Source organism: Melanostigma gelatinosum (assembly GCF_949748355.1).
Source record: "Melanostigma gelatinosum genome assembly, chromosome: 23".
In the NCBI taxonomy this organism is placed as follows: Eukaryota; Metazoa; Chordata; class Actinopteri; order Perciformes; family Zoarcidae; genus Melanostigma; species Melanostigma gelatinosum.
Genome location: NC_136656.1, coordinates 14,653,255 through 14,666,612, shown reverse-complemented (window position 1 = coordinate 14,666,612; position 13,358 = coordinate 14,653,255). Strand labels below are relative to the sequence as shown.

The following is a 13,358-nucleotide window of genomic DNA, read 5'->3' as shown; positions in this document are numbered from 1 at the left end:
ATGTCTTCACAAAACACTGACGTGATCATTGATCAGACAGACTGCAGTTTAAGGATAAGACACAGAGCTTCTATCGGTTACTGTTAAATTCAATACATTTGACTGCCTGTGTTAAATTTATACTTAACATTAGTTTGAATGAACTATATCTGAATCCCATCTCTAAAAAAAAATAGTCTAAACTGAGGTTGTATTGGAGAGAGGCCCAGATCAAAATAAAGGTTGTTTATAATTAAGAAATAACAAAGCTGTTGACAAAAAATCTTGCTGGGCCATATTGCATACATGTATTGAACATAAATGTAATTATGGGAGGAAATCCAGACACAAATCAAGTTGTTTTGAAGTGTCTCCAAAGGGAAAAGAGAAAACTATCGCCAACATTTTTAAAAGCTTTTCTTAACATCTTTTTCTTGTCTGTAAAGTCATGCAAAATATGCATAATACAAGATTTGGAGCATTATAATTGCCTATCAAAATGGCGACGTCTGAGCCACACACTTTCTTTGCTGCTATGTTAATGCTCTAAAAATCGTATATTGCTCCTTTAAATATGGGATCATGAGGTAAAAATAACACCTGCGCAACATCACCCAGCTTTATCGTGTGTCATCATAAAGAGAATCAATCTTCTCTGAATATGTACGGGTTAAAATGCCATTTATGTATGGTGCATGTATGGAGACAGGTGACTTGTTAATGGAAAGCTTAAAAGAGCAACTAACCTGCAGTAGCATCTCAGCTGAGGGCCGTTTACGAGGGCTTTTAATGAGAGACATCTTCACAAAGCTTTGGAAACCTGCCGACCTGCAGAGAGCAACAGAGAGTGAACATATTGTACCTCAAGAAGATATTGATGAGATTGGAAAACAATTGGTCTCAATACATGCTGAACACAGACAGTTAAACTCACCATTTGGTTTTATCCTTTAGTCTTGGAGGCTGGAAGCTGCTCTTGGACATCAACATCAGCGCTCTGAAACATTGTTTGAAATGTCACCGGGCTGGAAAAATGTCTTCAATATTTACATGCAGTGACTGTCCAGGAACACAATACACAGCAGGCAGCCAAGCTGTTACATAACACAAGAGTTATGATACAACTGTCTGTTTCCAGTTGGAGCTGAAGTCCCTGCTGCTGACTGACCTCATTGGGTGGAGGTCAAACATGGGAGGCTGGAGCTCCGCCAGCTCGATGGCGGTGATGCCGACGGCCCAGATGTCACACAGGTGGTTGTAGCCACCCTTCTTTTCGACTGCAGCCACCTCCGGAGCCATCCTGCACAAAGGGGACAGAAGAAGAGGAGAGGAATATCAGATAAAACACTGAAAAGGACATTGGCATTTTAATTGATACTTCAAAATTAACTTACCATTGTTGTCCACCTCTGATATGACACATTTTGGTTACATGTTAACTTTAACTTTGTAGTTTCTTCTCAAACCGTCAGAATCACTGTAAGTGCTACTGGCATTGAGCTATATAGTTTACCACACACTGAAACAGAAGGCTTTTTTTTCTGCCTGGATTTCTTTTGGCCAACAGATGGAAGCAGTTATCTATGGCTGGCACTTAGGAGCTTAGATACACAGCGAAAAGACTGCAGGACGTCATAGGACCTGGAACACGTTGAAATTTGACAATACTACAGGAAATAAATATAAATGCACATTTGGAGGCTTGTAGACGCCACGTCAAAATCAAAGAATACAATACGTGTCCGAAACTCGAACTATAGTTTGTTTATGTCGATTTATGGTGATATACACACACACAACATATTTAACCAGTCAACTTTCACAGATTCTCACCAACTACACTCTGCACTTCAAGATCCGTGACCAGAAGCTTACTCGCGGTGTGAGATTTGACTTTGCAGATATTTTCCCAGCAGCCCCCCATATGCAAATTATAGCGTTCTCTTCGTAATTTCATTCGCTATAACGAAGCTGAGTTTGAACAGGATCTGTTTCCAATTGGCTCGAATATACCCAAAGAAGAGAGGCGGGCATTGTCTTTCAAAGCGGACTCTCGTTGGCTGTTCCAGAATGTGACCAGGTTATAGAAGCTCCTATTGGGTCAAATGAGGTGTCAATCTAACCAGCAGACTTGCAGGCGTCCCATCTTGAGACACAGAGACGCAGTGTTTACATTTTAACGAGTGATATGACGAGAAATGCAGCAAAGATTATCAAAATCTTCTGGCTAATTTTAAATGATGCAACAGCCCCCCGTGGCTGTTTATGGACGTACTAATGTGTTTTGGACTAAATCTTTTACTGGAATCGATCGAGTGGACCCTTAGCGACCAAGCCAGACCGTTTTTGGAAGAGTAGGATCCACGAGGGAGCCGTTATGAATCATAAATCGGTGAGTCACAGCGATATTTTTTCGGCTATTTTTGCAGTGTATGGTTGACAGAGACGTTAACTGTACCTGCTGTTGTGATTGTATCTTGAAATGGTTTGCATAAATCGAATCACACGAACCGTAGCTTTCTAATGAGATATCGCATCAGTACCTGTCTTGAAGGGAGCAGTTGTGTACCAGACATAACTAGCCGTTGCCACTCTGATGGCCCGCCCGCGGGCCATCAGAGTGGCAACAGGTTTTAAAGCCTCAGTAACTTCCTAAAACAGCTGGCTACTGTAAAAAAACTTTTTTTCAAACGTGAAACAAACTGAAAGAAATATGCATTTTTTTTGATGGGCTATTTTCAACAGCCGATTAATCCACATTTGGTGCTTGGTGAGTATTTTTGGCAGCAGGACTGTGTATGATTGACTCAAAATGAACTACAGTGTGTGTCTTCATACTAATGAAGGAACATGTCACCCAGTGTGGCTCATTGATGTGTTTTTAAACAATGGAAATGGAAATATAATCTAAATTGTGGAAGTCCTCAAGGCAGCCTCAAAAGGCCACTTTGGTTTTTATTTTGCAATACTTCAGACTAAGCTTTAACTAAGGAGCAGATGAATGGGGAGATGACCACACAACAAGCCCAGGAACATATTTGTGGTACTCGTTACTTTTACTGGGTAAGAACATGATCAATCAACACCTTTGTCAACCACGGAGGTCATAATACCACATTCACATCTATTTAAATCGTCCACATTTACTTGTTTCAACTTTTCTGACTATATATAGTTCAGGTCAACATCACAGTGGCACTTACTGCAGGGAGTCTCATAATCATCTAAAAAGCTGAAATAAACAGCACTAAATAAAACGGACGGTGTCTGAAAACCACCATCACCATGTTCCGTACCACATTATGTGAACGTGGCAAAACATTTTGCATTGTGGGTAGTGTAGTAACCATGGTTTTATAATGAAACAAGTGTAATGATAAAAGTGTTTCCATCTATTGCTTACATTTTTGAAAATCTTGTTTTTGTTATTGGCAGAGAATAAAAAGAGGAAAGTGCGTTATTAAATGGGTGAGTACTCTTGTAATGACTTTGTTGTTACAGACAGGTGAGGACAGGTGGCTTTGTCCGTCTTACCAGTAGGGAGTTCCTATAAAAGACTTCCTTTTGGCTACGGAGGCACTGATCTCTGCTGCCACTCCAAAGTCAGCTAGAAGAGAAGACACAGGCAGGGTCACACTGGAGCTGAGCGGCTATCATCCATCATGGCCGGCCTAGTTAAGCACACTTCATGAGTAGTTAAAGAGGTAACGCAGATGTGCACGTGTGTGTGTGTGTGTGCCCATCACCACTGACCCAGTTTCACATCTCCTCTCTCTGTCAAAAGGATGTTGGCTCCCTGCAGAGAGAACACACACACACTGATCTAAGCTCGTGTTCACATCATGACCCCCCCAGTATAAGAAGATATGATCACAACTGTACTGTAACAACTTGACAAAGATTTATTTCTGAAAAAAAGCTGCTGTACCTTTATGTCTCTGTGCATTTTCCCAGTTTCGTGGAGGTGATACAAACCCTGGGGAAAGCGAAGAATGAAAATCAGGTGCGCGTCTTCTTTTACAAATTAAATAATACACCAAAACTTTATATCAATTCGGTTTAACCAAGAGTAACCCAAAAAACCTACTCTTAGTTGAAATAATGAACACTGTAAAATAAAATAACATCTTGAATGAAAAGTAAAACAGGGCGAAGTTACACAAGAATGCTTGTATATATATATATAGGTAGATTGCAGAGGCAGTGTAGCGCTGTCATCACTCATAATCAGATTATTCAGATAAGATGGATATACTAAGAGTGCTTAAGAAAAATATTTTTGTAAGTTGTTAAGCAAGTTCTTTTTTAAATTCAGATCTTTTTGTTGTCTACAAACCTGATTATCATATAGAAGCGTGCTGTGAGCAGAAAGTCACTCACTAACAAACTACAGACCGTCTCGCCCTCTGTTTACCTCTACAGTATATTTAAGCGGTCTGGCGAGGTTAAATACTATTTAGCTCTCCTGTGGTTGGGAAAAAACACATGAGTCACTCTGTCAGCAGAGTATCTTTAGAGAGTTCACGATGAGACAGCACCAAGCTGCCTCTCACACAAAAAGATTCTTACCTGGAGGGTTTCTCTGCACACATACGCTATCTGCTTCTCCTTTAATGGGCCCGTCACTGAGGAGGACAGCTTGATTAATGGCTCATAGTGAAGGGAGAAAAAGAACGAGCCTGCAGGTACATTTCTAAAAATAGAGAACTGGCTTTCCAGAGCTCCTTGTGCTTCCACATCTGTTTTACAGTAATTACACTAATGTCTCAAAATGAACCTGGTGATTACAGTCTGACAGTTTCGGGAAACATGACTGCTGTCAAACCCAGATTTAGATGAGGATCAATTTGCATCTAGAGATGTGTCCAGTACATGTTCAGATTAACATAGCATAAAGATTAGATCAGTGGAAGCAATGCTAACAGCTTTGTGGAACCAACTCCAAAGCGGTCTCATTTACATATCTTAATTTACTTAGAAGGTTTACAAATAGAAATGTAGTAACACATTGAAGGAGTATTTTCTATTTGACAAAGCTCAGGGACACATCTCCCTTCTGTGTTGGGGGGGACTCCAGCGGCCCCTTATTCTGAAACCCCAATAGTTCTGAAAATGTCCCATTGGACTAAAAGCCTATTTGTGTGTAAGCCCGTTACCCAGTGTGTGAAACACGGGGGGTCTCGGACTTTGATTGAGACTTCAGACCCCCTAAAAGGGGTCTTTAAAATCAAAAAGGACAATTATTTGTCATTTGCAATTCTCACTAAATGTATTTTAAAAGCTTACTAATGCTCAGAAGTTTTTCTTTTACAAACTGCCTGTCTTCACGTCTCTTTGTGGACCTAATTGGACCCCCTTTGGATAAATTTGATCCAGTGCCTTTCGTGAAAACCTGGATTGAAGCAGGACATCGTCTCTCCTCTTCTTCGATACTCGGACGGCAATAAGAAGAAGCCGAGCCAAGGGCTGTGTGTCGGGTTCTAGCGAGTGCATGTGTGACGGGTTCTGTAGCAGGGCGTAGTTGTTGGGTTGTGTAGTTGTGTGAGCACATGGCTAATTATATTGCAGAATAATGTGTGGCAAGCCAGGGGGAAAAGCCAAGTTGACTCAACAGGTGGCGGATCCCCAAGCTCAGGTTGGGGGAGGTGATAGAGAGAGTCTACTATCCAGTGCAGGTGCTGCAGCCACTAGGCACGTGGCATTGGTCACACCTGCAGCCCATCAGGTAACTAGAGTGAGCATATGTTCACTGAGCTGGGAAGCAGCAGTGGCAGACAGACTGGGCAAAAGACTATGAGGATCTCCTGAACCGCTTGAGAAGCGCTGCATCAGACGGGAGGCAATTCAGCAGACTCACCTCTCTCCTCTGTTCTGCCCAAACAGGACGGAGGAATCGTCTCACACTGGGTGTAGACCGAAGGCCAAAGACCCTGACCGGGAGGAATCTTTTGTTAAGTTTGACCCCATCCCCCTTTACCCTAACCTGTTTATTAAAGGACACTTTTTGTTACTGTCTCTGAGTCTCCTGTTTTATTCCTGAATCTTGTCTCCACGTCCCATGGGTTGCCACAAATGTCAATGCCACTAAAGCAAAGGCATGACCCGCCCTACTCTGCCTCTGATTGGCTAGTACTTGTGTCTTCGTTGGTTGGTTAGACATTAAGGAGTGAGATCGGGTAGTGTTAGGCCAATCAGAGGTAGAGTGGGGCGGTTTATGCCTTCACCCTAGAAGGAAAAACATAATTGCGTCATTCTGCATAATAATAATTAGTAATGTGCTTCTATTTTTTTTTCAAACCACACAGGACTTTCACTCAGGACACCGTTGTTCATGTCCTGTGGGAAACCAAGTCAACGTTTACTCGTTTTATCTTAGTTTTGTAACTTACTTTCTTTACTCACGCCAGTTACATAACAAATGTATTTCACGCAACAAATGTATTTTACACAACAAATGTACCGATTTAACCCAAACCTAACCAAATACTTTTGTTGCCTAAACCCAACAACCTAAACCTAAAAACTATGTAAACAAAGTTTATTTTTGAAAAGAGACTATACATGTAATGTAAAATGTGGAAACTGTCATGACGTCCCCGATACATCCAAAACTGAAACGAGATTGGAGCGTCAGAGTTTCCATTCTTCCCACTGTGCCACATGGCATGAATGCCACATTATCTCTGTATTGAATGCTCTGGGTAAGAAATAACATTTCCACTTTTTCTTTCAATGGTAATGCTGCACATTTTAAGTACTGCGGATAATACTAAAACTGGATGTAATACAAGGCCTATATGCAGAACTTAATTATTTTTTGTATCTATACCATGGTAAATATCCTGAAGTGAGCCTCCACCACAGTACTCCATGCAGATCCACAGCTTGGTGTTCCTGGAAGAGACACACACACAACTTTTATCACTGTGTTTGACATGAGCTGTGCTTATTCTTCAGTTTAGCAGGGATTGTGAAAGAAGACATTGAAGCATTCAGAAACACTCCCTAAGATTCTGAAACTAAACTTAGCCCACAAATACATACTGCGTCATTCACGAGCTGTTGTGCCAACAATCTAACTGAGCACTAGAAAGAGTGGGAGCGGAATCCAGCACCAACAGTGTGGGGAAATTAAGTCAAATTCCACATTTAAGTCAACCGACAATCCCAGGAATCCCAGGAGCAGACAGGCTGAAAACACACAGCACCTGTGGTAGCTGCCGAAGTAGGCCACGATGTTTTTGTGCTTGCACTCCTTCATCATGGTGATCTCCTGCTGGATGGACGTGATGTCATCACCTGGACAGACAGACAGTTTAGTCAATGTCTTCTCTCACACAACAGTCTGGTGTCGGTGCACTGAGCTCCTACTAGAGGGACAATTACAGCCCAGTAAACATCAGACTAGTGGGAGACCTGGTATACGAGGCTGAAATATCATTCACTTAAAGGGGACGTATCATCAAAAACTGTCAGTGCTTTTGCTCATATTGTTCTCCGCAAGCCAATCAGAGCAGACTGGTCTTAAAGAGACCGGTGCTGAAACAGAACGTTTTTAGACAGAGGGTGAATATCGACATATTCAGACAGACAGTATGAGAACAATTATGTGGTTTTTGGTACATTAAAGCATGTAAACATGTTTGAGTAGAAACCCAAAATACAAGCATGAGCCTGAAAATGAGCATATGTGGCCTTTAATATTCAGTTTATCTAAGTGTTATGACACATTGCTGCTACTGAGAACCTGTACCAGTATGATACTACAGATGTTGAGCATTAAGCAATGCTTCCAGTGTCCTGGTTCCGATTGTTCACTTCAAACAATCAACAATTTATTGAAGGATAGGTTTTTCAAGTCTGTGTGAAAACAATACACACAAAGACTTAAATTCTCCCATTCTTAAATGTTAAATAAGTCTTAAACTTCTGGAATAATATGAAAATAATCAACGCACTGTGTAATATCAACACTCTTGTGGTTTATTGTATGCCACTGCGCAAAATGGGTCAAGTAAATGATAATAAGGTTCATATCTAAAATGGAATCAAATCTAACCTTGTCTTGAGCTATCTTATGAGACTGATAATTATCTTCTCTTCTAGCTGACTAACAAAAGCATAATTCCCCAAAGGTCACTGTTCATACACAATTTAAATCAAATAATTAGAAACTAAATCTTCCTATCTGGTGTTTTACAAATAAGCCTTTGAGAGAATGTGTCATGTGAGACATACCAGGGTCCAGCTTGACAATCTTGATAGCTGCCAGTTCAGACGTCCTGATGTTACGAGCCTGAAAGGGACAGAAAATATATATGAATATAACCATATGCATTATTACCTGCTTTTTTATTATTACTCACAGGGTGGAAGGCAAGCTAGGAACATACTTTATTTGTCAGCAGAACAGGGTGTTGTACATGTATATTTATGCAGAATTTGCCTCCACGTGTTCCTGAGATATCATGTCCACAAAAATGAGATGAAAGTACATACAGTATGTATACATACATACATACATTATATTCCACATTTGAAATATTGCCCCAGATAAGCCATTGGAAGAAACCAGTTACTGTAAAAAACATTAAATTCTGAGCTTCTCAGCGCAACTAAAAAGCCACGATCCACTCGGCTGAGACCAACAGTCAGGTGACAAATATTCTGTGAATATCCGAGTGAACACTTGTAAACATATTGGAAATATAGATTCCAATGTTTCTCAATTTTTGTAAAATAAATCAATGAAATTCAACATACATTAAATTATTTTTTCTTTTTTATGATATATGGCATGGTAACTGTTATACAGCAAAAATACATGTTTGGGTTCTCTCTACTTCGAGCCTTGATGGTGCCGTTTCCATAGAGTAGCAGGACTTTTATACTGCAGTGAAAATCAAGGCCACAGTGCATAACTTGTCATTTCTCGAAAAATCACCTCCTTTCTCAAGTCAGTTGAGGTAACACTTTTGCTCCTTGGCTCACGGTAACTGCAGTCGACCCACAGAGCAGATCAGAGGGTAATGTGCGTCACATGCGTACCCCTGCAGTGGTAGAGCGCACTATTGTGGTTTAGAAAGCCTGGATGTTGTGCCTCCACACAGCTGGTATCAAGCTGCTCTATGCCCCAGCAGACGCAGACTGAGTTTTGCACAGCAACGCAAACTGGCTTTGCATTACTTTGGGGGTGACCGTGGCTTACTGGGTAGAGAGGGTTATCCGCCAACCGAAAGCTCACCGGTTCGATCATCGGCTGCACCGTGTCGGAGTCTCCCTGAGCAAGACACTGTACCCCTAACTGCTCCCTGGGCGCCTGTTATTGGCAGCCCACTGCATGCAGAGAATAATTTCCCCACTGTGGGACTAATAAAGGAATGTTTCTTCTTCTTAACATACCGTTACCCTCAAAGGACATGCCAGATAACACCCTGCACAAACCAAAACTACGATGCATCAGTCGTACAAGACTTTCAGCCAGAAATGATGAGCACATTTATTGAGTTCAACAGTCCAACACACTGTCATATATTCTGCAGATTTGAAGTTAGAAGCTACTTGTAGAGACCTTAAATTCTTCTTTTTACTTATGAGTGATATTTTTGGAATAATGACAAAAAACAGAGTCTTAAATGGACTGTACTTGTATTTCTCTTTTCCAGTCTTCCGACCACTCAAAGCACTTTAACATGACATGTCATCATTCACACACATTCTTACACTGATGACTGGGGCTATCATGTAAGGGGTCACCTGCCCATCAGGACTCTATAACTAACCATTCATACACACCCATACACTGTAAGCACATCTATTGGAGCAATTTGGAGTTAAGTGTCTTGTCCAAGACACATCGACATAGACGACTAGTGGATCCGGGAATCGAACAGCCGATCCCCGAATATGAACGTACCTTTACTTACGAACGCGCTCAGAGTCACAAAAGTACTCGTACGAAAGCAAAGCTTTCAAAGCTGTCAGTCATGAATGTTTCACAAACACACTCTTACAAACACTTACTTGAAAGATACATGAACACGTACTTACGCGTGAATGTACATTTTCAGATGGTATTCCTCAAGTCGAAAGCAGCAAGTCTGAGCAGTTATGAGGACTTGAAAATCAGATGCTTGTGTGACCAAATCTCAAAAGAGTACGAGAAAAGAGATTTAGGATACACAAATACCTTGCATGAAGCCCATTGTTGTTTGATCTATCACGTGCAACATTTTCCAAATGAAGAACGTGATCTCGTGGTTGAAGCTCTGCCTAATCCATCGAGATAAGAAAACCTGGGCGTATACGCAACCGATCAGTATGAATCTTGATGATGAAGAACATAGTTTCTGAATTGGTTGAGTCTGCCGCCTTGGCTTTAACCTTCCATTGATTCCATAGCATGGGAATCAATACAAAGAGCACTGGCGAGACGGCTCTTTCCTACTGGTTGTTCTACACAAGCCCAGGTGAGTCAAAGAATGAGATAGAGCAGTACCACTTACGACAGACTTGTGCTTTGCTTAGTGATAAAACTAGCTTATTGTAAGAGATTCACCAAATATCTTTGAATTCATCAGATCCCTGAAGATTCACAGCAGGCAATCTGACATGTATTTTGTTGTTTCGCGCTGGACAAGAGTTAAATGGCCAGTCTTAGTCAAGTCAAGGTGTTATACTGAAGTCAAAACATAACTGAAGGTCAAAGTAGTCCAGTAGCAAAGCGACCCTAACCAGTCACCGATTTCACCTGACTGGGTCACCCAGTCAGGTGAAATCGGTGACCATAATTAGTTTTCACAGTCCTATGTAAGAGATGACGGTGGATGTTGGTTCTAAGCAGCTATGCTGTGTTTTCAACTTCCTCAATTGTTCCTGGAAACATCAGTCATCCCCATTCAGCGACTGCACTGACGTCAGATGGACTGCTTTTCGACTCTGGGAATCCACAACAAAACGAGGCAGTCACCAATGGGATGAGCAGGTCGCCTCAATGCAACCTGTGGCCCGGCTGCAGTCACTTCCTGTTTTCTTTCCTGTTCTACCGCAGGGCTTCCTGCGACTGCAGTGATAGCAGCATCTCTGACATAATTTTTACACAGACAAGCCTGAAATAACAGCAGTAACGTATGAATTTGGAGCGGAAGCTTCACTGTACTCTTCTTTGGCCAAACTGTAATTTCTTCATAATGAGACGTCCTCATTTCCTGTTGAATACAGAAGGAAAGCATGGGGCATGAATGGCCTCTGAAACAAACACAATGTTGAGCTGAACATAGCCAGTTCAAACTGAAACAGGCCAGATAACAGGTGACACATGTAGTCTGGTTCATTTCATTTTTCACTAAAGTAGGAATATGTGAATTTTGAAGTGAGAAATAGCAAATGATTCATATGTTAAAAATAAAAAAAAGCTAAATTCAAATCACCAGAACTGCCTTTTTCCACTTAAAAAACATTGCCCGTCTCTGCCCATCACTCTCCTCATCTGCTGCTGAAACTCTGATCCACGCCTTCATCACCTCCAGAATTGACTACTGCAACAGCATTCTTTACGGCACATCATCCAAAATCCGAAATAAACTCCAGTACATCCAGAACTCTGCTGCTCGCCTGCTCACCCACACCCGCTCCCGTGACCACATCACCCCTGTTCTCCAGAACCTCCACTGGCCCCGTCCCACAACGGATCCAATACAAAATCCTTCTCCTCACTCACAAAGCCCTCCACAATCAGGTCCCCTCCTACCTCACCGACCTGCTTCACCACCACACTCCATCCCGCCGGCTCCGCTCCTCTGATGCCAACCTCCTGTCCCTTCCACTCAGGACCAAGCACCGGACATGGGGCGACAGATCCTTCTCCATATCTGCCCCCTCCCTCTGGAACTCTCTCCCCAAAAACATCCGAGATTGCACTGACCTTTCCATATTCAAATCTCAAATCAATGAACAAATCAATCAACTTTATGATGAAAAGTGCTATATAAATAGAATGTATTATTATTAAATTCATAAGCAATAAAACACGCTTAAGGTTGTTTCTAAAGACTTACTTGGTCTTATGTGCCAAGTAACTTATGCTGGCTAATATTAACTGCTACAATACATCTGGAGTCGTATTTGTGTCCACCTGATAAAACAAGCTCAATATGTACTCTGCTTTTGGCTTTGTTCTTCACCAGCTAAATGCTAGCAGTCGGTCTGCTGAGACTGAACCAGAACAGTAAAGAACAATGAGCGTGTTACAAAAAGATGCTAATAAGCACAGAGCTGAAAGGACCTGACAAAGTCAGGTGATCATTTCTTGAGAAAGTCACTATGAGGGACACCATTGCTATTACACACAGTCATTTAATCCACTGTTAACATAACAAGACAAAGTCTACAGCCATGCTAGCAGCTATGTGCTGTTACTTTTGCACAGCAGTGTTTTGAGCTAAATGCATCATATTAGCATGCTCACAGGAACAATGCTAACATGCTGATATTAGCAGGTAACGTTTACCATGTTAAACATTAGCCTAGTGTGTTCCCATGATAACACGCTAAATTGTAATCATAATTAGCTTACTAGCACTTATCACAAAGTACATCAGAGGTTGGTGGGATTGTATTTGGTCATAAAGTATTGGACGAACTAACATGGACCTGATGATGCAGCTAGAGATAAACACAACAATTCATTCTGAGGGGAACATTAACGTCTGTAACAATGTCCTTGAAATCCATCCAATAGAAATGTCAACCTCGTGGTAGTGCTAGAGGAAATATGAGAGAATCAAGTTGTTCACCCTCTTGGGAACTTAAATGTGTGTACCAAGTTTGATGGACGTACATCCAAAAGCTCAGGACATATTTCACTCTGGACCAAGGTGGTGGACCAACACTGCCATCCAGAGAGTCACGCTGCTAGCATGGCTAAAAATACTGATGAGAGCATGAAGATTGCATGCACAGTTATGGTCCGAGACAAAAACTGGGTCCTAATGCTGTTCCACGTACAGGAACCATAAAGCACACACTGTGTACTAATATTGGAAGTGCACTTTGCAGCTATGAGCAGCACCTTTATGTCTGTTTGCATCGGCGGACAACAACAGTACACATTCACACTACAGCCAATGCTGGTATCTATGACAACATTGTCAATCCTCCAGTGTGCACTATTTTCTGATACCATCATTAGAAGTAGTATGAATTCAACTATACTGTGAGCACACAGCACTCTGTGGTTATGTCAAAGCAAGCGACTAATATGCATATTTGGAAATGACCTCCGCAAAGTGTATTTCACTGATGTATTTTTCATCCTTTCTCTAACTGGGAATGTTGGTATTGGCAGCAGTAAAACTATGAATAGTGCATAGTGAAAGTGC

At 41.5% G+C, this 13,358-nt stretch overlaps 1 protein-coding gene across 5 annotated transcripts in view; it reads right to left on the bottom strand.

Moving 5' to 3' along the window:
* The window catches only part of map4k2 (mitogen-activated protein kinase kinase kinase kinase 2), a 53,034-nt gene that overhangs the window by 34,425 nt on the left and 5,251 nt on the right, over positions 1 to 13,358 (bottom strand). For all 5 annotated transcript variants that reach the window (XM_079295482.1, XM_079295484.1, XM_079295486.1 and 2 more), the window contains exons 2-11: positions 8,218 to 8,275; positions 7,188 to 7,278; positions 6,809 to 6,873; positions 4,549 to 4,604; positions 3,908 to 3,955; positions 3,733 to 3,775; positions 3,514 to 3,586; positions 1,148 to 1,279; positions 914 to 976; positions 726 to 807 (exon numbers count right to left, since the gene is read on the bottom strand). In XM_079295482.1, coding sequence (XP_079151608.1) covers positions 726 to 807; positions 914 to 976; positions 1,148 to 1,279; positions 3,514 to 3,586; positions 3,733 to 3,775; positions 3,908 to 3,955; positions 4,549 to 4,604; positions 6,809 to 6,873; positions 7,188 to 7,278; positions 8,218 to 8,275 — 711 coding nt within the window. The remainder of the gene's footprint in view (positions 1 to 725; positions 808 to 913; positions 977 to 1,147; positions 1,280 to 3,513; positions 3,587 to 3,732; positions 3,776 to 3,907; positions 3,956 to 4,548; positions 4,605 to 6,808; positions 6,874 to 7,187; positions 7,279 to 8,217; positions 8,276 to 13,358) is intronic.